The following is a 24,206-nucleotide window of genomic DNA, read 5'->3' as shown; positions in this document are numbered from 1 at the left end:
ACCAGAATGACAAGCTGATAGTTTTCTGCATCATAAGTTACAGAAAAGGCACCAACTGCCTTTTTAAAGTCCTTATGTGCCGATTCTTTGGCACACCTAGAAATAAAAACAATATCCACCGTGAAGTTCAGATGACTGATTACCAACTACTGGTACAAATATATACAGAGACATTTGCACTTAGTAGAACTGTAGATTCATCTTAAACTTGATTTATGCAAAATATGCTCTATCCATTTAACAGTTTAGTTCCTTTGCTGTACATTTCTGATATACTCAGGCCAGTCAAGCATATAAGATTACAGAGAAAGGAAAAAACCAGTTATGTTCTTAGGGGATTACTGGTGGTCTTAGATGACCAGAGGTGACATCTTTAGGGGAACCACTCTCCCCTGCAGGCTTCCTGATTTCAGTTACATATGGTAGGTCACTAATTTTCTTGAGTCAACTGTTGAACACTCTTGCGGATAGCTACAGGATACCCAATTTTGTTTTGCTGTTTCTTTTCTAAAGAAAAAGTACTGACCAATTGAACGGAGAGAAGGAAATGATTAAGAATCAGAAGGCACAAACATACATATGCAATCTCTATAATCAAGAAGCAGGATTTCTGTGTATTGTGAAATACAAGTTACTGTTTATCTAAGGTGTGACATGTCCAAATCAAACTTAATATACGCCCTTGATGAAATCTTTAAAAAGGAATTTCTTCTCTAAAAGGTCTTTAAGCATTACTTCAGATCAAGGATTATAAGAGAGATGACCTTTTGAAGCTTCTTTAAGCTCTACTTGTTACATATTTATCTGAAAATACTAGCTAAAAGGGAAAAAACCTGGACAAATCTCCATTGCCTAGAAATTGATTTGTGACTTAGGACAGAATATCTGTATTAACCAGTTTCAAAATCTTAAAATTCTATGAACAATGTGTATTTTAGAAAACAAATGTACATTAGCCATGTATGTAACCAAGTAAGTTTAAACAAGTGGAATGTTGGCTTGATTATATAACTGGAAAAAGCTAAACATGTTTTTTTCACTACTCTTGCAAACCATTTTTGCCAAAGTTCACTGAATTTAAACACTGATTTCTATTATTTGAAAACTTATATTCTTTTAAATTAATCGCATAGCACCTCTAAGTTCTCAGCCTTTTCTTGCATACCAACTTACATTTGTCGTAAGTCTTCTGGCACGTCCAGTTTGATTTTATGGAAAGTATCTTTTGTGGCAGGTTTGTTGGGATTAACTGATCGTAAACGTTCAATTGTGACAATTTCATTGTATGTAGCATCACATGCTGCATATTCTATCACATAAAACTGTGAGAAATAAATGAAAGTCATTCCTGGTCACAGTGTTTAAAGTAAGAACAAGAAGCTATACCTATTCAGTTGTTTTTCAATTCTCTAGAGGAAAAAAAACTATTTGATCAACTAACAAACACACGAAATATACTGAACATGTAAACATTTAAATAAAATGTTCAAGTTAGATATTACTTTCAAACAGAAATCCAGACTGAAATGTAGTATACCTGGCTTTAGAAAAGGGAAATCGCATAAGAAAAAAAATTTAAATAGGCATTTTCCTACCTCACCCTTTATCATCCTCACTTTAGCTAACCACCAACAGCAAGGCTCTTTTTCATTTGCTCTGGAATAAACCTACACAAAAATTACAACATAGAATATTTCATGATTAACATCATTCAGAAATCTATAAATTATCAGACATCAAGGAAAATTTCTTAAAATGACCTTAGGTGTCTTTCAAGCCCATAAGCTGTAGACTTTAAGCCAGATTGCACCCCTACTTCTAGACATAGACACACACTCAGAAACTACCTGATTACCTGGGAGAGTCCTGTAAAAAGTGCTTTCCTATTTCTCTATGCTGCCTCAGTAATCTGAATATGAATGCTCAAGAAAAGATGACCATTCATAAACCTGGGCATACTTTCCTTGGGTACTTTGAGAGCTATGAAAATGTATCTAAAAAATGTAAAGACAGATTTGTTTTTGTTTTACTCTAATAAGCAAATAACAAATTGGAAGTTACTGACCCTGGCCTACTTCCTGGCTGCATGGTCACTGAATGGGTAAGGCCGCTGACTACTCAGCTCACTAAGGATACCACCTGGCATTCACGTATCCTGGGAACTAAACGGACAGATCCTTGGTCACTCTCTGGTCTCCTGTCCCCTCTCCACTAAAATGGACAACTCCACGCTGGCAATCCTCTGGATACCACGTTCCTGCTCTCACACACTGTGGATCAGTTCTTCTAAACTGATCTCTCTGGCGACCACTTCACAGTTCACTTATGATGTGCAGCACGGAACCTTTTGTGAAGACACTAGCAAATCAAGGTTAATAGGAAAAGAGACACATGGAGAGAGACAGAAATACTCAGAAGCAGAAAGACAACACAGGGAGGACGAGGAGGATGGGGAGGAGAGGAAAGGAGAGAAGACCGGCAACTCAAGGCTCCGACTCTCATCTCCCTTTTACTACTGAAGTTAATAGTTACACAACACAAAGATGAAATACAACTGAACTCAACCTCCTTTCCCTCTTGCCCCCAACACTTCCTCTCACCTCTGCTCTAGCCAGAGAAATAACCTCAGTTATTTGTTAATTGTTATGTAACACAATGAGGTCATCCTGGCAACTGTGGTTCATTGGTTCCCATCTGTTGTGTGACTAAGTTGGGAAAAAAGTCCCCTCTATTCATCACTATTATGAGCGTTTGTGGTACAGACAGAGCAAAAGACCTAAGTTAATGGTTATACAATACAGTGACTCAGTACAACTTGATTTAACCTACATTTCTCTCTTGAGACCATCAATTCCTTTCAGCTCTGCGCTAGCTAGAGTGACAACCTCAGTTAGTGAGGTCACTGTAGCAAGAGCATCTCACTGGTTACCACCTGTCATGTGACTCAGTTGAGAGGGAAAAAAAGAAAAAACAGTCCCCTTTATCCATCCAAACACTATTATGAGGCCTTCTGATATAGACAGACCAAAAGTCCTGGTCCTTGACTTCAGGAAGCTCGTAGTCTCCTGGGGAAGTGAACAGCTAAAGGTCCTCAAGTACAGACACTGTTTGTGCTCCCTACTGGGATCCGTCACAAAACCAAGCCCAGTTCCTTTCACCTAGTAAGTACTGAGTATATTTTTGGTAAATAAATAGCACTTTATTCTATTTCCACTATAAAGCTGTAGAGAAAAGAACACAGGCCTGGACATCCAGAGACTTTCTCTGAGCACTCTCTAAAATAGCACTCCTGCCCCTACATCACCTTTCATCCTCTTTTTCTCTTCCTAGGACTTACAACTGCCATAATATTAGCTATCCTCACTAGAATGTGACCTTGTCAAGGCTGGGGCCTCTTCTGTTTCACTGACCATCTGTACCTAGCACAGGAAATAAGAATTCAAGGACCTAGTACACCTTACCTGACCTGTACAAATGGATTCTTAGCTGCTTCCATCATACCACAAATGCTCATGAAATTCAACTGTTAACAAGGCATCGTGGAGAAGAGAAGAAGCTTAAAATGGAGTACACGAACAGGGAGGAAGAAAAGGATACTATATAGACCAACTACAACATAAAGCAGACCCCAAGTGCCTTAAGTGTCACAACAGTCCTCAGCGGCTAGAGAAATCACAAATATAATGTTTTTGTCAATGTGCTACATCTCCACAGCACTTTTTGGTCAGACATCAATGGCACATAAGCAGTTGGTTCATAGCATCTCCTGTGAAAAGATGTTTTACCTGTATGTGTATAGACTAAAACTCGCAGACGAGTTTTTACAAATATCCCAGGAAGATTTTCTGCTACTTAAAGCAAGCCTAGGATGCTGCTCTATCGTTAAGGAATGATTTTTTCCTAACCCATTTTACTTAGAATGGAGACACAGTTGTAAACTAACAATATATTATTCAAACAAAAGATTCAGAGAATGAGGGAAGGGGGAAAAGAAATACTAGTGGGCAAAGGAAATCAGTGGTGACTTTCAAAGCTGCACCCTGAGTGCTGCTCAGGCAGCCACACTTAAGCATCCATAATGTATTATTTCCAATCATTATTAAGATGGAGCAGTCAAAAGCACATATACATCAGAGCTATAATTCTCAATGCAGATTGAAAAGTGTTAAAGACAAGGGATACAAAAGGCACAGGCAAATTAAATGCTCCCCCTTCTTCAGTGCTTAATAACTTGATGGCAGGGGAAACTTACCTCAACTTCATCGCTTTCATTTATATCTTTATTATAACCTACAGGTGGTGGGAATCTCACATCATGGAATGGAATCTGCCTCTCTGGCTGCCAGCTGCAAATAAGCAAATGCAATTATTTAACATGTTTTTTGGTTTAATGGAAACAATGACCATGCTGCCATCAACTTTTGGTTAAGTGTGACCCTTTGGTTTTCTAGTTTAAAGAAGCAAATGCTTTAAAACTGTCAGTGTTCTGCCGAGTGGGGCATAATGGCAATATAGACACATTTCAACAAACTCTGCATGCAGCACAGCAGCCTTGTAGTTCTAGTTGGAATATTTCTCTAAACACAATAGATCAACATTACAGTTTTCCAAACAAGTCTTTCTTCCAATAATTTCAACCTCTAAGAGTTCTAAACTTAGGGCCACAACAGCAATTTCCTTTGATGCTTAAATACGTTAGTATCAGTAAGTGTTAGTAACGTCATCGCCATACTTCCACTTGCAAAGGAATCGTAACCACATTCCGATGACCACAGAAACTGGTCCTAAGTGCCCTCTAATTCCCAAGCAAAATGGGGCAGTCAGCACATTAGCAAGTCACAACTCACTTTTCCCCCTTTAAATTTTAGATCCCGCGAGGTGGTCAGTTCTTGCCATGGATAGATGGCTGCTGATCAGTATGACGTACCAGCAATGCACTGGCCTGGTGGGGTCTCCTAAACCACAGAAACCCGATGGAGACAGCCTATAGGAGTTCAGTAAGTTGCCTATGTTTTTTAATTTAAAGTTACGTGGAACAATTTTGAAAAACACCAAATTATTCTTTTATATCTACAATGATATAGAATATTAAAAGATAAACTTTGCAGAAACACTGGAGGATTCAACTGCTAGAGCAGTCTATAAGATAGCAGCGTAGGTAAGTCAGAATTTGTGGAAATATGATTAGGGCCTATATTACACTGAACCCCTTTTCTGTATTATTATACACCCTTGAAAACTCTGAAATGTAAAAAAAATTGTCTTTAGGGAATTCCCTGGTGGTCCAGTGGTTAGGACTCGGTGCTCTCACTGCCAGGGCCCCAAGTTCAATCCCTGGTCAGGGAACTAAGATCCCACAAGCTGTGCAACGTGGCCAAACAAACAAACAAAAGTCTTTACTTCAGAAAAACTTTTTAATATACTTACTGAATTCAATGACTTAACATGTTAAAGATTCATTGCTAAATTTGATTTGTAAAGCATATAATAATAAAGTTTCTTCATTCCAAAGAATTATTTTGTCTTAAGTATAGAGACAAAAATCAAATTTTTTATTCAAAAAATACGAAATGTGGACGGCAAAAAGAAAGCATCTAAAATAATGTGGTATTATAGGAGTTTCTTTATGATTGAAAGGAAAGAAAGGGTAAATATAGTCTGAAGTTTTACAAAACATCAGGTCTGTTTTTTGTTTGTTTTAAAAAACCAGAAAAACAAAAAGGAAACGCAAGGAAAGTACTACTTTGGTAGGGACCTATCAAATCCTGGTGACATGCTCAAACCCAGTGTTGAATCTCATACATACTACACAAACACAAGGAAAAAGTTGATCTATTTCAAATTCCCAGGATGACAGCTAGAAGAGAAACTTGTACACAGCTACGGTACAGCAGACAATTAGGAGGTCCACAGAAAGAATAATTTTAAGTTTATAGTAAAAATCTGGTTGAAAACGAATGAGAACTGATCTATCACTGTATAAACAAATACAGATACATTCTTGAATGCACAGAGGAAATAAGTGTTTGCTTAATACCTTAGATTAAGGACTATAGGAGAAACTAAAAGAGTAGCAAATAAAGATAACTCTCCCTTTATGGGAAACAGTGTCTACCTAGTGATGGAAGCAAGCAGATAAGAGTATAAGTACAAGACAAAAAATTACTCTCCAAGTTATCAAAGATTCCTCTGTTAGAGGTGTGATGCTGTTATCTAGTGTATAATGCATGGATAATCACGCAGAGGCACATTCTGGAACTTTTGGCTCTATGTATTCAGAGAAAGGTATTCTATTATCCAAACTTGTATTTGGGACCAAGACTATTTGTCTAGAGCTGAGAATTGGGCTGGATACTCTAAATCCTTTTATCTATCTCCCTAAATGCGTTTTAGGCATCCGAGAAAACTACAGTTGACCCTTGAATAACTCGGAGGTTAGGGATGCTGACCCTCTGTGCAGTCAAAAATGCACAGATAACTTATAGTCAGCTCTCCGTAGCCACAGTTCCTCCATATCTGTGGTTTGCATCACGGATTTAACCAACCCTGGATCGTGCACTACTGTAGTATTTACTACTGAAAAAAATCCACATATAAGTGGTCCTACACAGTTCAAACTCATGTTGTTCAAGGGTCAACTGTACTTTGCCCTGTTGGCAGCTACAAGATTCTGCTAACATTCTAATTATAGCACGTCTGGGTCAGATACTGTATTTTAACAGATTTATTGAGATATAATTCACATAACCATATAAGCATCCACTGAAGTGTATATACAAGTCAATGGGCTTAAGTATATTCCCAGATATGTGCAACCATTACCAGTCAATTTTAGAAAATTTTCATCACTTCAAAAAGAAATCCCATACTCTTTAGCTATGGCTCTCCATCCCCCACCAGCCATTAAGCAACCACTAATTTATTTCTTCTCTCTGTAGACTTGCAATCTGCTTTTGATACGCTATTAATTTCTCTTGGTAAATAAAAGCCAAACATTATAATTGTTGGCCAGACTTCAGAGTTCAGTAAAATCCTAAGATCATGACCACATCTATACTCTGGTTAAGGAGTTTATATGTACTTTATATTCTTGAATGGCTACTCTGAAAATAGCCGTTATTAGCATTAAAAAAATTCAGTCAAGAGACCTGTCTCCCCCAATAAAATGCTAACATCTATACTACTGATGCCTTTGTATAGCTAATGTTCCTAGGCCTCTAAGTATTTTTATTTATTCACCTAGCAGAAGAAAGCAGAAACGATCAGTTACTGCTATTAATGATTATAAACATATGAAACAGATAAAAATGTTAATGGGCAAACACAATTATTTCCAATAAAATATACCAGATGACTAAAACCATCAATTTTAGATTTAACATTACAAAACTCACATCGACTTTCCCAGTACCCGTGAATCCATTCATTTTCATCTTTTAACATTTACAAATATTCCTATTCAAACCCACAGTTACTAATACAGAAGAATCTGGTTTCTTTCTTCACATTCAAGGGGACTGAGGTGTAAGGATCAAGATTATACAAAAGGGATCTCTGAGGTCATTAGCAGGAACAGTCATTCCACTGGTTTAATATTGAGTTGTTCACGAACTTCCTGGTCAGTAACATGAAGATCCATTCCTGAAAAACACTCAAACTACACTTGAATTTTTTAAAATGAGGAGTAAAAGGAAAAATTAGCATAAAATATTAAAGAACCTAAATATTAAAATTATATCAAGACACTTACTTGTTTTCAAATGCCACTGTTATTGAATCTTCATGAACATCTTTTACAAATGCCTGTAAGAAAAAAACCCACCACAGTTAAATTAACTTCTAAGCTTAAACATCATTTTTGTTTTCAGTTACACTTTACAGATACCAAACATTTTATGTTTAACAACAGAATGAAGCTTCAAGTGAAAGTTTGTCAGTTTGTGAGGATCACTCATTCATGAATCACATCTATATTTAGATACCTACTATGTGCTAGGCCCTAGGAATACTCATTAGTTAAAATAAAACACAAAGAATTGCTCCAGAGTTCAGCTTCTCATAGGACAAAGACAGACAAGTAAATTGAAAATTACAATGCAAAGCTGAAGGTATACTTCAGGCTAGAAGTACTGGAAACTAAGAAACTTGTTCCAGAGCTATATACCAGTCAGTGTAGATCTGTTGTAACCTATCTTTTTCTCCTTAATACAATTTTAGGAGAATACAATAGTAAATAACTAAATATAACCTCAAATCTATATATGCACAAGTACACTAAGTTCTCTTTAAAAGCAATGTGCTGCTAATACCACTAAAAGTCCAATTACCAGAGTTTAATTAAATTCTCAATCTCGCAGGCACTTGGCAAAAAAGAAATAGTAATATAAAGTACAGAGGTTTAAATCTTTTAAATCTGATGACGCAATTGCTAATAATCTGCAGAAGGACATAACACAAGTAATAGCTAACTAATTATCAAGAATTCTTTAATCAGCATGCTGTCCATAATTCTATAAAATTAAGTTTTTAATAGGTGCAGGAAAGGAGGTTTTGTTTTTGTTTTGACAATTAGAGGAGTAGAATAAAGCATAAAGAAACCCAAGGGGCTTTATATCTTAATTCATTTTAAAATGGCTTGAGAGATTTAAGCTTCTTACTCCAATGTGTTCTGTACATGTTTCTGTCCTTTCGTGGTTTCTCCCTGTCTGCAGGATTATGGTCAAACTCCTCTGCCTGAAAAAGGCCCTTTGTGACCTGGCCCCACTGCTCACCACTCCAAGCTTCATCTTTCACATCCTTGTAGGCTGTGATCCAGCAGTGCTAAACTACTTGGGCCTCTCTGTACATGCTGCTGTTCCTTCTTTCCTATTGTTCTTCCCCTATTTTCACCTAGCTATCTCCTACTGGTCTTTTACAATTCAGTTCAGATGTCAGCTGCTATGGGAAAACCCAGAAGACTAAGTTAAATTCTATCCTCTACATTCTTATAGCATCTTCTGAGTATCCTCACTATAAACTTATCCCACTATAGTCTTTTGCCCATTTTCCTACCAACAGTAAGCTTCCTGAGGGTGGGCGATATAGGCCTTTTATTTACTGTTGAACTTCAGAGTACCTATTAAGGGTTCAATGAATAGGTATTATCATGGATCATTGCCTAAGGGGTTCCTATCCTAGCCTCGGAGGAAAGGTATGTGGGTGGTGGGGTGGTAGTATGTTGGTCAGGAAAGACAAACAGAAGAGGACGAGGTTCCTATCCAACTTAGGGAGTGGAGGATGGGGAGGCCCAGCAGGCCTAATGGGCAGCAGGAGCAAAGGCTTAGACCTGGAGCAACAGCTTGGGGTGCGGTAGAAGTAAATCCTTTGTGGACAAGGAAGCCAAGACAATTCAATGGGGAAAAAAGAACACTGTTTTCAACAAATGGAGCTGGGACAACTGGATATCCACATGCAAAAGAATAAATGCAAAGCTATGCTAGAAGACAGTTTCCTTGTAAGATCAAGGTGGACTATAATGGAATCTAGGTGTTCTTGCGATACTCAAAATGGCTAAATTGTTATTTCTAAATTAAGCATGTATGAGTATCTTTATAGTTGCTGGTTTAAAGTGGGGGGGGGAATCCACATTTTCTTCCTATCATTTTGATCTTGCTTATTTTTCCTTAGCCATATTTAAATCACACCCATTCTCTTCAGAGTATTTCAAGAACTCTAGTTTAATACTGACCATGATATTTCAGAATATACTAGATTTTATAAGGGCGCATGCCCCCAGTGCTCTCAGGGGTTTGCCTATTACTTCAGCAACAGAAAGGCTTGATTTTGAGTTAAAGTTGGAGGAATTCGACGTTTAGTTCTATAAAGTAAGTCCCACAAATTACGGAGAAAGGAAAAACAGACTCCCCCACCCCAACTTCTCCCTTGTGTTTACATGATGGCGAATACCAAATTAACAATCTGCTTTTTGAGGGTGGGACTCCTATTAGGAGCTAATCCCTTATTTACCAAAAAATGTCTTTGCTCTGTCTCCATCCTTGTCTAAAATTTTATGTTTGCATGCCTTGGCAGTAACTAGTATTAGTTCTTTACTGTATATTATATGCTGAAAACGTTAAGTCCTTTAGTCAGCTAAGAGAACCTTGTTACAGCTGGGTGAAGAACTGCTCTCACTAAATCAGGTACCTTTCCAGTACTACTGCCCTTGTCTAAAACCGTGCTGTTGCTCACCACAGAAGCTGCTGGTCATATGTACATATTTTGATTTAATTAAGTACAATTAAATAAAATTAAAAATCAGTCTGAGTCACACTTGCCACACTTCAAGTGCTCAAAAGCCACACAGGGCTCAGTACCTACAGCGCAGGTAGAGACCACTTCCATCATCACAGAAAGTTCCACTGGATAGCACTGATTTAAAACATTTACAAATGTTGGGGACTGTTTTCAAATCCACCTTGAAAGCACTCTAAAAGTTAGTCTCATTACTTCATTGCTCTATTTTAATTTTTTTCTATTTGCCAAAAAGTTATTGTACAGTTTAATCACACTCATTCACCACATTTACCTATTTCCTAAAATTAAACGTCCCTTCAAAGGAGGAAGATCTGCAACTGTGTGACAATTAAAAACCAAAACAAACAAACAAACAAACAAAAAGCTTCCAAGTTTTCAAAGACACTAAAAGCAATTCCGGATGTAGAGTGTCAAAAATGGTTTGAGTAATCATCACAGCTTATGGCGGCCACTGCCTCGAGTTAATGAGGCCTACCTGTATATGGATGTTGGCGTGACTGTTCCCAAACCAGTCATTTTTAGCCACTGTTTGCATATTATGTGAATACAGAAGGCATGGAATACCTTCTTGTTGCTGCTATAATAAGGGGAATAAAAGAAACTCAGGTTGCAAAGGTCTCCTCTGACTCCTGAGGCCTTTTGCTAAAATTCCAACAAAGGTCCCACCTTTCTGCTTCTCATCATACTTTCTCCAACAACCCTCCTTTTCGGCCCTGCCCCTGCCTTACCCCAACACTCATACCCTTCCCTTCCCTGGCCACCCTGGAGCATTATCACCCCACCCACCAACAACTGGGAAAACTATGTTTTGTTGTGCTCTCTACCTATCTACATCAAGCAAAGTTGATGAGAAGACAGGTTCAGCGGATTCCTGAGGGGTTGGTTACCAAAGAAGGCAACTGAATGGGTTTGAATGAATACAAGAAGGGAGCTGTATGGGACTGGATGAGAGCTAGGGCTCTTACAAGAGTCAGTAAACATAGTGGTTAAGAGTTTTGCTGTGAATGAGAGATAGGTTCAAAATCTTGGATCTAAGACATAACAGCTGTGGGACTCTCCAATAAATGGTCTCTGGGCCTCAGATGCCTTGTCTGTGTAAGTAAGGAATGGATACAGGGGAACTGGACTTGCCTCCTAAAGCTGTTGTGAATAATGAAATCACACATGTCTAGTGCCTAGCACGATGGCTGGCACATAGTTGGCACTAAATAAATGAGAGGTAAAGCAGAGAGGGGCATATTTTATAAAAGATGCAGAACCATAAACACTCTTGCATCTGAGAAAGTTACATCTCAACAAAAGCACACTTTAAAAAAGATTTAAAAATTAGGATAGAAAGAGAAAAGGCTGTTTTCTCAAAGATACTAAATACTAAAAGATTATTTAGACTTTCAGAAGAAAATGTGATGAAAATCTTTGGGGTTTGAGAAAGGCGCTAAAAGTGCAGTTAAAGACAGACACAGTGGGACTTCCCTGGTGGGGCAGTGGTTAAGAATCTGCCTGCCAATGCAGGGGACACAGGTTCAATCCCTGGTCTGGGAAGATCCCACATGCCGCGGAGCAACTAAGCCTGTGCACCACAACTACTGAGCCTGCATTCTAGAGCCCACGAACCACAAATGCTGAGCCCATGTGCCACAACTACTGAAGCCCACATGCCTAGAGCCCGTGCTCCCCAACAAGAGAAGCCACCGCAATGAGAAGCCCACACACAGCAATGAAGAGTAGAGAAAGCCCGTGTGCAGCAACAAAGACCCAACACACCAAAAATAAATAAATAAATGAAAAAAAGACAGACACAGGCTCCTTATCAGGGGGAATAAACAGAAAATCAAAAAATCATTATGGGATCCCCCACCTGGCAACTGGGCCAAAGAGGCAATCATAAAATCATACTAACCAAAGTGTGTAATGACTAGAGATATCTAAGTCAAACATTACATCACCGGGATTGCTGAAACTAAAAGAAAGTCTGTCCCTATTTGGGTGAAGTCTTACTCTCCCACTACACCTCACACCCTAGATTGTACAGAGAAATTTCAGTGTAAGCCCCTGACCACCAATGAACACAACTACTACATTATCACTGAAGACAGCACATGTAGTGCATTGATAATTCTCATTAGAGAAAACTTAAAAGCATTGCAAGATATCCCTCCTAAAGAAAATCTGTAGGAGATAGACAATAAGGACATATGAAATGTGATAAAATACGATTCAAACCCAAGGCTTCACATATAAAGCAAGTTATTGCTTTGCCGCCCTTTGAATGTGGGAACTAACAATGTATGAGAATGAACAATGGGAAGGGAAAAGTACAATAAACCTCATCAACAATTCTTCCAACCACAGTGCATGACTAGGAATACTCGCCTTCACTTGGGCATTTACCACAAATTCTGAGAAAAATGCATCCTTTCTGGTTCACCTTGATGCAAAGACAACACACAGGTATAGAGAGAATAGTATTAAATGAGTTATTAATTTTCCTGTGTTTATGTATTCTAACTTTTGAATGCTTCAGTTCTTATGTGTTCCCAATGTAACAAAAGCAAACTTCATAGGAGCATTAAAGATTTCTAACTTTATCTTTCATTAATAGGCATTCATATGAAGAATTACAGTGTAATGTGTCAAGGTGCAAGAGTTAATAAAAAGGAAGCTAATACATAAGCTCAATATTTTGTGATGTCTTTGTGTCAATGGTAATATCCTTGCAACTGTACTTACAAAATAATGCTAAGGCATTATTACAGTAACAAATACAAAGTTACAATGAAATTTACAAAAATGGGCGGGAAATCCAATCCAATTCATTTCTTTAAGCTAAATTTCATCATTTCAGGAAGTCAGATTACCTGATCTCAAAGCCCAGATCTGACCCTTACTAGCTCTGACACTTAGTAATAACTCACTTACCTCATCTATCTGTACATCTATGTCCTCATCTATAAACTGGAAATAACAATGGTAACTCAGGGTTGTGGGAGGTGATTAAACAAATTAAGAGAGGTAAAGCACCTAGAACCCTGCCTGGCACCTCAAGAGCTCTCAGCACCTGTTAACAGTTAAAAGCACGATTGTAGTCATCTCAGGAAGCACATTCCCATAGTGGGCAGGAATCAGAAAGCCAATTCTTATACCACTGAATTTTACATTTAATAAATAATCTGGAGGTTTTCAGAGTGTGTGAGTATGAAGTTGGAAAATGCTCAACTCAAAAGGGGAGTACTGATGCTTCCATAAAGATACTAAACACTAAAAAGGTAATTTAGACTGGGAAGAAAAAACATGTGGTTGACCTGAACAATTTACTTCCTTGAAGTACAGAAGACTTCAGAGAAAATGTGAAGAAAATTTTCATTACATGACTTTTTCTAAGTCAAAGAAATACCTAAGCACAAAAGTAGTGGCTCTGACAGTTACTAAATCCAACTTTCGAGTTTTTAAGAATAAACACCAGAGGGAAAAATAGAAATGAGCTGTTACCTTAGGGTTTAGGTTTCATGGTTCTGGTAATTCTGAATCCTAAGTTTGAGTTAATTTTTTAGAGGAAAAAACCCAACTGTTCCCAGCATATACTCTACCCAGTTTATACTGCAAATTTGGACCATGTGCTCAGAAGATGGAGAACTGTACCTTACAATATGGTGGTTCTGTTAGGCAAATCAAAGTCTGAATTCAATTATACTGAAGCTGTTTGAGTTGTTTAGTTCTTTAAGCCTTTTCAATCAATCCGATGAACCCAGGTTCCCAATTTTTTCATAAATGTAACATTTCTCCATAATAGTTCATTTTTTATTCATCTTTATTTCCCATCTTTTCTGCCCATCCCACTGGACAAGTAACTCAGTTTACTTTTGCTTTACTTTTATAACTCACATCAATATTGAGCCTTATAAGAATTTAAACCTTTTCATTATAGAAACTATTTTTCTACCAATACAAACCATTTGAGGTTTTCTAAAAAACAAAACCTTAACTAAATAAACATAACAGCAATTTCTCTGCACACGTTTGTTCATGTTTAATATTTCCCCTCAAGGAACTAAGGGACAACCCATTCCTTTTATTCACCTTCAAATTAAGCAACTTCGTTAAAAAACAAAAATAGGGGGAGATTAAGAGCAGAGATAGAGGGTCTTTCTTATATTCCCGTCAGTTTGCAAGCAAAATCACAGAAGCAAATCACAGGTTGCTCGAACAGAACAATATATCCTTCAAGACCACGATGTACTACTTGCCCTCTGTAGCAAGCAAACTCCACTAAAAGACAGTAAGTGGCATCTAATCTAAGCTAATATCACAGATCTATTAGAATACCGCTCAACCATTAGCCCCTGCTCATATTTATTACAGTTCGTGCCCCAAATCTAGTGAGTAAAACTACCAATCTAGGAAGCAGAACGATTCTACACAAACTAACCAGCAGAATATGGATCACTGAAAAAAATGCAACCAGAATTTTGACTGCATCATTTTGCTAAAAGTATGGAACAGTTTACATACTTTACTCACTCATCAAATATATTGATCTCCAAATATCTCCATAAAATTGGTAAACACATATATAGTTAAGTCAATGTTTATTTTCCTATATACCTCGTTTGAAACGTTTATGTAATCCTATATAGATTTAAGAATTGCATTTGGACAATGGCAATATTTAATTCCCATGCTTCCTTCTATATGCACCTTCTGTCGCCAAGATACTGTAGTAAGGTGGGACATTACTTACAGAAGTTATAGAGAGACATTCAAGAGGAAATGAGAACTTATAGACTGCTAGATCTACAGCAAGTATGGACCAAGAGACGCACTACCGACATATGAAAATATTTTTAAGCCTCCTTTTGAAAATGTAAGATATTAGTAAGATCTGCAATGGTGTAACTTAAAAAAAGAAAAGCCCGCAGCAAAACCATGCATGCCTATTTAAAACCTCAACAATGCAGTTCACTGCAACATTACACAGAGGAGATAGTCAAGCCCTTGGAGCACAGAACAATTATTTCCACTCACTTAAAAAAATTCCCCAATAATGATAATTTCCTGAAGTTTCATGGCATATATCCAGGCCTTTGGAGGGTTAATTTTTTTTCTTAAGTAGCAGAGCTGCCAATGTTTTTAGACGCTGAAGCATCTGTATTCCTGAATTTGCCCACATTTATAACAAGGGAGGAGGGGCCACGAATATTCAAGATTACCAACTTCTTTAAACCATTACTCGGATATGTCTGGGTCTTCCTGAAACTTTTGAACCTAAAATCTTTTCTGAAATCCACAAAGAAAGGTCACTAATAATCAGTTGCCATTGTGATTTGGTACCGACTACAGCTTCTTACTACTCTTTCTTCACACCGCTCGCCCAGAACAGTGGAGCTCTCCGAAGTCCCAATGCTGGACAGGAAAAGAGAAGCCAAAGGAGATGGCAAACCCTCTTTGCAAGGCAGGAGGCGGCTTGACGGAAGCGCCCCCCGCTCCTCGGCAACTACCCACACGTCAGGCCCGGATCCCACTGGGAGAGGATATTTAAGAAAACAGAAATAAGCCGTCAGCGTCACTTCGCGCGGATACCGGCCCTTCCCGCCCGTATCTCCTACCTGCCGTCGGCCCTCGCCCATCCCCAGCTCTCCCTGCCGGCGCTCGGTCCCCGAAAGGGCACCCTCTTTTCCTTGCCCGCTTCTCATTCCGACAGGCGCCGGGGCCTCATACAGGAAAGGCAGCGGGGCTCAAGGGGCTTCCTACAGGCCCGAAGTCCGGTCCTTCCTTCCCTCCCAAACAACATCCCGCCGAGCGCGCCCTGGCCCCGGGCGCGGCGTTTGGGAAGAGGGCCCCAGGCCTGCCTCCGGCCGAGGCTAAGAAGAAAAGGGAGGGAAAGAAGGGCGAAGATGGGGCCTGCCCTGGAGTCAAGTACCTTGTAGAAAGCGCCATTGGAGCCCCGCACTTCCACCACCAGCTCCTCCATCTTCTCGTCCGCCCTGCTCGCTCCGGGAGCCCGCCCCTGAGAGGTGGGCTGCGGGCGCTCGAGCCCCCGCCGCCGCTGCCGCCGCGCTGCTGCACGCCCCCCGGCAGCGGCGCCGCAGTCACCGCCGCCGCCTGCGCTCGCCGTCGGCTAACCACCCGCTCTGAGGCGGCCCCTCACCGGAAGTGAAACCGAAACGGAGCTGAGCGCCTGACTGAGGCCGAAAGCTCCGGCCGCTCCGCGTGTAAACAGTGAAACCGCATCACATGACCGACGCCGCCTCTTCCCTCAGGGTTCGGCCCCTCGGCCCCGCCCTCCTTCCCCTCGCGGGCCCAGAAGCGCGCGCCTGCGCGCTGCTGGGGAAGGACCGGGGGCGGGCCGAACGTAAGGCGCGCGGGCTCGGCGTGCGCGGGCTCGGCGGCGGGCGGGAAGGCGGGAAGGGCGGAGACAGGTCGCCCCGCTTCGCGTCGCTTGGCGAGGACCAGAGCGCCCGTTCCTTTAGCGGGGGCAAGCCGAGGCGTGGGAAAGGGCCTCCCGTAGCAAACTAGTGTGTTCACTTATCCAAGTCCGGGCTGGCTTAGGTTGGAGGTGTTTGTTTTTGTTTTTGTTTTTATTTAAAGTGGGGCAGAGCCTAATTGAGCTGGAGGTGGAGTGGGGGACAAGAATGAAGGTGAAGAATTAGATCGAAGAAGACTTTGAACTAGTGACAGTGGCAACCGCGGTGACTCAGGCTTGTGTGACCCTTAGAGGCTGAAGGTGAGAGTAACGCCCTCCCTTCCCCAAGAGATTTTGGGCCGTCCTGTGGATGCATTCTGTGTCCTCGGAGGGGCAGTGGAGTGTGTCAGGACCTCTGGAAGTGTTAGTCCTTCCACAGACCCAGCACTGACCCACATACTTCCCTTTTCTCGATTCAGTTTCATACTTTTACTTGACATACGTAAAAAAGAAAATGTGTTAAACACTTGTTAATTTCTTTACAGTTTATTTCCCTACTATTTCACGCCTACTGTATGTCCACTGTGCACCAGAGGCGACTTGTCTACAAGGGCCTGTGCACCTGTTTTCTTGCAGCTCTTTCCCTTTACCCTCCATAGTACAGCAAACCCCAGTTCTTTCTCATTCCTGCTTCTGCGTCCTGCTTGTATCTACCTTGACCTAGGTTTCCTTTGGAAGGCTTGTATTCAACTGAGAAGTTTATTGAGCCCCTACTATATGCCAGACACCGTGCTGAGTGCTAGTGAGACATAGGTCAGAGCTGGGAAATGACTCCAGCTGGAATGTGACCAACAGAGTTGGTGGAGGCGGGTTGAACCGCCCCAGGCAGGTGCCCCAGAATGTGAGGCATCCTTGGGCCTCCAGTTCCCTTCCCACCCCACTCCTAGCCAGAGCAGCAGCATTGCTGCTGGTGGAACTCCAGCATGAAAGCCTCAGATCAAGGGCCACATTCCTTGAGGCCATGGTAAACAGGGATGATCTATTGAACTAGGGTTTCTGGAGTAGTCACAAGATGCAAAGATTCCAATGAGGCTGAAAGAGAATCTCACCAGTTGGCTGCATGGAAACAGAGCAGAGCATGAGCTTTAACCCCAGTGTAGTAAAGGGGGACAGATTGATTAGAATGGTTATACCTTCCATGTGTAGGGTGTTGTTCAAATATTCAAATAGTACCAGCTCTTCATAACCACTACAAGCTGCACTAAACCTGGTGGTGTTCCCTGAACCGCTGATGCACTTTCATGCCTTCATATCTCCCCATGCTTCTTGGCCCCCTGAATATTCTTCTCATTAGGGTTATTGGCTGGATTCCCATTAGCTTGTTATTTGTATCTCAGGTGCAGAGAGTTAACTTTGCTCCTCAATTCTCAGCACATTGTCATCATCAGTCCCTGCAAGGCCCCTCTCTTATTTATATTATTTTACATTGTTTAAATTATTTGTCCTCGTCTTTCTCAATACCCACTCTCATTCTTCTTCTAGACACAAGCTGCAATATGTTTGATATAGATCCTTGATCTTTTAAGACATGCGGTGTTTTGTGTACGCCTTTTACATTTACTAAGATGGTGCTGGGCTGTAAATCTCTATTTCCCACTGTTTTCACTCAACACTGCGTTCTTGAGCTATATCCACATTGCTGTGATTTCCCTAGTGATGGGCATCTAGGTTACTGCCAACTCCCTGATGTCACACTGTGGTGAAAATCCTTGTGAATGTCTTTACAAACCTTTGCAAGAATTTCTTTTGTGCTCTTAAAGAACTTTGTACACACCTCCTGCTTCCTCACCATACTGCTTGGCATATAGCAGGGACTTGGTAAATGTTGAATATGTCACCCATGATGCTTAATATACTAGCATCACTTATTTATATTTCTGTTTTCCTCGTTGGACTGTTAGTTCCTTACGGGCAGGAAGGACGTCTTATTTATCTTTGTGTCCCTGGCACATTCAAAGTGGTTGATTTTAGGAAATGTTGGATGAATGAATGCATGCCTATCCTCACTACCTGTATGTGCTATGATTTCGTCTTTGCCCCCTTAACTCTGAGTCTCAGCTCAGCTGAATTCAGACACAGGCTCAGCCCCACTCATCAGCTTGTTCCTCCCACATTCTTCTCTCTCTCTCTCTCTCACTGGCAACCCCTTCTTCAGGGTGGTTGCTCAGGCCTAAAACTGGGTCATTTTGACCTTCTCTTTCTCTCACACGTTGAATCTATCAACAAATCCTTTCAGAGTCCACAATCTATTTCTCACCACTTGTGCTGCTAAAACCATGGTCCAAGTCCCTATCTTCTTTTACCTGGATTATTGTAACAATTTCGCTGGTTTCCCTGCAGCCACTCTTATCCTCTGTCTATTCTCAACACAGAGACAGACCCTATTCAGGTGTCAATCAAGTCACTCTGCTATTCAAAACCTTCCAATTGTACCCTAAATGCCTCAGGGTAAAGGCCAAAGTCCTTATTAATTCTGGCCTCAGTGCCCTTCACCCACTGGCCTCTGTTATCTCCTTGATCTCACCTTCTACCTCCTCCCTTCACTCCATTCCAGCCATACTGGCTTCTTTGCTATTTCTTGAAAACATCAGGTAAGTTCTGTCTCCTATCACTAGAATATAAGCTCAGTGAGAACAGAGATTTTTGTTTCTTTTATTCACTGCTTGTCCCCAGTGCCTACCACAGTGTTTGGAACATAGCAGGTGCCTACTGATTTATGAAATGAATGAATATGTGTTGAGGATGCAGCTTGGGTCAAATCTGTTCCCGTGCTTATATTTATCCGATGTTGGAATGATGCTTCAGCACCTCTAGACTTGCCTTGGCCCCTAGCTTCCATTAAATTGTTGACTGTTGTCTTTGTATTGATTTATTCTGTGTTATTTCCTGCTCCTTCGAAATTTGAGCCCTTTGAATCTTTTTTGTGCCTCAATCCCAGCTAAAATGCCCTTTGCCCTTTCCAACTCTAGAAATCCTATGGACCCGCTTGGAGCCAGCTAAAGCCTCACTTCTTTCATGACACGTTCTCTGACAATCTCACTTCACTTTGACGTCTCCTTTGAACTAGATATTAGAAAAAAATAAATAATAATCTTTATGTTTTAGAACAGTTTTAGACTTACAGGAATATCAAGCAGATAGTAGACAGTTCGCACATCAGTCCCCTGGTATCTCCCTCCCAGTTTCCTCTATTGTTCACATCTTGCATTACTGTGGTTTATTTGCTATCATTGATGAGCCAAATTGATATATTTTATTAGCCAAAGTCCATACATTAGTTTACATTAAGGTTCACTCTTTGTGTTGTATTAGTGTATGGGTTTTGACAAATGCATAATGTCATGCACCCCCATTATAGTATCATATAGAATAGTTCCACCACCCTAAAAATTCCCTGGGCTCCACCTATTTATTCATCAGCTCGACCCCCTAACCCTAGGCAACCACTGATCTTTTTACTGTCTCCATAGATTTGCCTTTTCCAGAATGTCATAGAGTTGGAATCATCCAGTATGGGGCCTTTTCACATTGGTTTCTTTCACTTAGCAATAGCATTTAAGGTTCCTCCATGTCTTTTCATGGTTTGGTAGCTCATTTCTTGTTAGGGAAGAATAATATTCTATTGTCTGGATGTATCACAGCTTATTTATCCATTCGCCTACAGAAAGACATCTTGATTGCTTCCAAGTTTTGGCAATTATGAATGGAGCTGCTATAAGCATCCATGTGCAGGTTTTGGTATGGACGTAAGTGTTCACCTCATATGGGTAAATACCTAGGAGTGTGATCTCTGGATCCCATGGTAAGAGTATGTTTAGTTTTCTAAGAAACTGTAAACTGTCTTCCACAGTGGCTGGACCATTTTGCACTCCCACCAGCGATGAATGAGAGTTCCTGTTGCTCCACAGCCTCGCCAGCCCAACCCAACTTTTGGTGCTGTCAGTGTTCTGGATGTTGGCCATTCTAACAGGTGTGCAGTGGCATCTCGTTGTTTTAATTCGCAATTCCCTAATGACTTATGATGCTGAACATCTTTTCATATGCTTGTTGCCATCTGTATATATTCTTTGAGAAGGTATCTGTTCAGATCTTTTGCCCATTTTGAAATTGGGTTGTTTTCTTATTGGTGAGTATTAATAGTCCTTTGTATATTTTGGATACCAGCTCTTTATCAGATTGTGTTTTGCAAATATTTTCTCCCAGTCTGTGGCTTGTATTTTCATTCACCTAACAGTCTTTCACAGAGTAGAGGTTTTTAATTAAAAAGTCCAACTTAATCAATTTTTTCTTTCATGGATCATGCTTTTGGTATTGTACCCCAAAAGTCATCACCAAACCTAAGTTCACCTAGATCTTCGCCCTTGTCATCTTCTAGAAGTTTATAGTTTTGTGTTTTACATTTATGTCTGTGATCCGGATATTTTGAGTTAATTTTTGTGAAATGTATAAGATCTGTGTCTAGACTTATTTATTTTATTTTTTATATGCACAAAATAAAATGCATATGGATGTCTAATCATTCTTAGATCTTCTTTGATTTCTGTCTTCAAGGTTTTGTAGTGTTTCTCATATAGATACTGTACATATTTTATAAGATTTATGCCTAAGTATCTCATTTTTTTTGGTGCTCCTGTAAGTGGTGTTGTATTTTTAATTTCAAATTCCAATTGTTCATTGCTGGTATATAAATCTCCCTCTAACCACTGCTTTTGCTGTATCCCATAAATTTTGATAAATTGTATTTTTTAAATTTAGTTCAAAATTTCTCTTGAAACTTCTCCTTTTACCCATGTGTTATTTAGAGGTGTGTTGTTTAATCTCCAAATATTTGGGGATTTCACAATTATCTTTCAGTTGTTGATTTCTAGTTTAATTCCATGGTGGTCTGAGAGAAGACATTGTATGATTTCTACTATTTCAATTTTGTTATGGTATGTTTTATGGACCATTCTTGGTGAATGTTCCATGTGAACTTGAGAAGAATGTGTATCCTACTGTTGGCTGAAATAGTCTATAGCTGTCAATTAGATCAAGTAGATTGATGGATCTGTCCAGTTCAACTATATCCTTACTGATTTTCTGCCTGCTCAATCTATCAGTTACTGACAGAAGGGTGTTGAAATCTCCAAATATAACAATGGATCTATTTCTCCTTGTAGAGCTGTCAGCTTTTGCCTCACAGATGTTGACACTCTTGTTGGCTGCGTATACATTAAGAAATTTTATGTCTTCTTGGAGAATTGACTTCTTTATCATTATGTAATGCTCTTCTTTATCTCTGATAATGTTCCTTGCTCTGAAGCCTGCTTTATCTGAAATTAACATAGATAATCCAGCTTTCCTTTGATTCGTGTTAGCATGGTATGTATCTCTTCACCCCTTTACTTTTAATCTAGTTGTGTCTTTTATTTATTTTATTTATTTATTTATTTATTTTTGGCTGTGTTGGGTGTTAGTTGCAGCATGCGGGATCTTTTCGTTGTGGCGCATGCGCTCTCTGTTGCGATGCACGGGCTTCTCTCTAGTTGTGGCGCATGGGCTCCAGAGCGCATGGGCTCAGTAGTTGTGGCTCATGGGCTCTCTAGTTGTGGCATGCAGGCTCAGTAGTTGCGGCGCATGGGCTTAATTGCCCCATGGCATGTGGGATCTTAGTTCCCCGACCAGGGCTCGAACCCGTGTCCCCTGCATTGGAAGATGGATTCTTAACCACTGGACCACCAGGGAAATCCCCCTAGCTGTGTCATTATATTTAAAGTGAGTTTTTTTTAAACAATGTATAGTTGTATCTTCTTTTTAAATCCACTTTGTTAGTCTCCATCTTTTAATTCATGTATTTAGACCATTCACATTTAAAGTGATTATTCATATAGTTGCATTAATATACCATTTTGTAACTCTTCTATTCATTGCACTTGTTCTTTTTTTTTTGAGGTATGCGGGCCTCTCACCGTTGTGGCCTCTCCTGTTGCGGAGCACAGGCTCTGGACGCGCAGGCCCAGCAGCCATGCCTCACAGGCCCAGCTGCTCCACGGCACGTGGGATCTTCCCGGATCGCGGCACAAACCTGTGTCCCCTGCATTGGCAGGCGGATTCTCAACCACTGCCCACCAGGGAAGCCCTGCACTTGTTATTTTTTAATCTTCCTCTCTTTTTCTGTCTTCTCTGGCTTTAATTGAGCAATTTATATGATGTGTATGTTTTCTTCTCTCTTAGGATATCAGTTTACTTCCTTTAAAAAATTTTAGTGGTTTCCCTAGAATTTGCAATATATATTTACAGCTAATTTAACTTTATTTATGTATTTATTTTTATTTTTTTATTTTTATTCCATACTGTTCTCCACAGTGGCTGTATCAATTTACATTCCCACCAGCAGTGCAAGAGGGTTCCCTTTTCTCCACACCCTCTCCAGCATTTATTGTTTCTAGATTTTTTGATGATGGCCATTCTGACTGGTGTGAGATGATATCTCATTGTAAGTTTATTTTCAAATAACACTATACTGCTTTATGTGTAGTGCAGGTACTTTATTAAAGAGTATTCCCATTCACTTGTCTCTCCTGCCATTTAATTTCACTTATCCATATACCATAATCACCAATGCATTTTTGCTATTAGTGATTTGAAAAGATAGGTCTATTAGATCAATTAAGACTAGGAGAAAATAAAAGTTTATTTTATCTTCGTTTATCCCTTCCCAAAACCCTTCCTTTTTTTAATGGAGATTTGAGTTTCTGACCTGTGTCATTTTCCTTCTGTCTGAAGAACTTTTAACTATTTTTTTAAACATTTCTCTCAGTCTTTGGCTGAAAAGGTCTTTATTTCTTCATCACCTTTGAAGGATAATTTCACTGGCTACAGGATACTAGTTTTCCCCCCCTCTTTCAACACTTTAAATATTTTGCTTCATTCTTCTTGCTTGCGTGGTTTCTCATGAGTCCCTGGGCTATGATCTTCAGAAGCACTTCTTAGCTTCTTTTTTCTGCCTTTAGGTGACACAGAAAGGTTAGAGGGGACTACACTGGCTCAGCTTCTCCCCCATGTTAGGAAGGGCTCTGGTAAGGTAATTTCCCTTGGAGGGCAGGCCTTTGTTATGGAGAACACTGCGTGTATTTCAAAATGGTTGTGCTTTCCATCCTCCTGCACACAACAGGGAATTTTTCTCTGAACTTCACTCTGAGAACCTGGAGAGGGGGTGGTACCTGTAGGCAAAACCCTTGAAAATGTAGGCCTTCCCCCAAGATTCGTCCCCCAAGGGTTTTCAACTCTTCAGCTAGTCCACACCCAGCCTCAAGCAATTCATCAAAACCAGCATTTAAGTATTCCTACCAATAATTGGCTCCAGTGGCTTCTGCCTCAGGTAATTAGATCTCTGTTGTGATTATCTATATTCACCTCTCTCCACATTTGGGGCTGACAGTTTGCCCTGTGACCTCCATTCTCTGGGTCTAAG

At 40.1% G+C, this 24,206-nt stretch overlaps 1 protein-coding gene across 12 annotated transcripts in view; it reads right to left on the bottom strand.

Moving 5' to 3' along the window:
• FMR1 (fragile X messenger ribonucleoprotein 1) overlaps nt 1-16,510 on the bottom strand; it is a 36,578-nt gene extending 20,068 nt beyond the window's left edge. For all 12 annotated transcript variants that reach the window (XM_024740157.1, XM_024740298.1, XM_024740229.1 and 9 more), the window contains exons 1-6: nt 16,211-16,510; nt 7,751-7,803; nt 4,253-4,346; nt 1,596-1,667; nt 1,174-1,322; nt 3-96 (exon numbers count right to left, since the gene is read on the bottom strand). In XM_024740157.1, the coding sequence (XP_024595925.1) occupies nt 3-96; nt 1,174-1,322; nt 1,596-1,667; nt 4,253-4,346; nt 7,751-7,803; nt 16,211-16,261 (513 nt within the window). In that variant the 5' untranslated portion in view covers nt 16,262-16,510. The remainder of the gene's footprint in view (nt 1-2; nt 97-1,173; nt 1,323-1,595; nt 1,668-4,252; nt 4,347-7,750; nt 7,804-16,210) is intronic.
• Nucleotides 16,511-24,206: the final 7,696 nt, after the last annotated feature.

The sequence above is a fragment of the Neophocaena asiaeorientalis genome, unplaced genomic scaffold, assembly GCF_003031525.2.
Source record: "Neophocaena asiaeorientalis asiaeorientalis breed wild unplaced genomic scaffold, Neophocaena_asiaeorientalis_V1.1 scaffold981, whole genome shotgun sequence".
In the NCBI taxonomy this organism is placed as follows: domain Eukaryota; kingdom Metazoa; phylum Chordata; class Mammalia; order Artiodactyla; family Phocoenidae; genus Neophocaena; species Neophocaena asiaeorientalis.
This window is presented reverse-complemented; position numbering and strand designations above follow the sequence as displayed.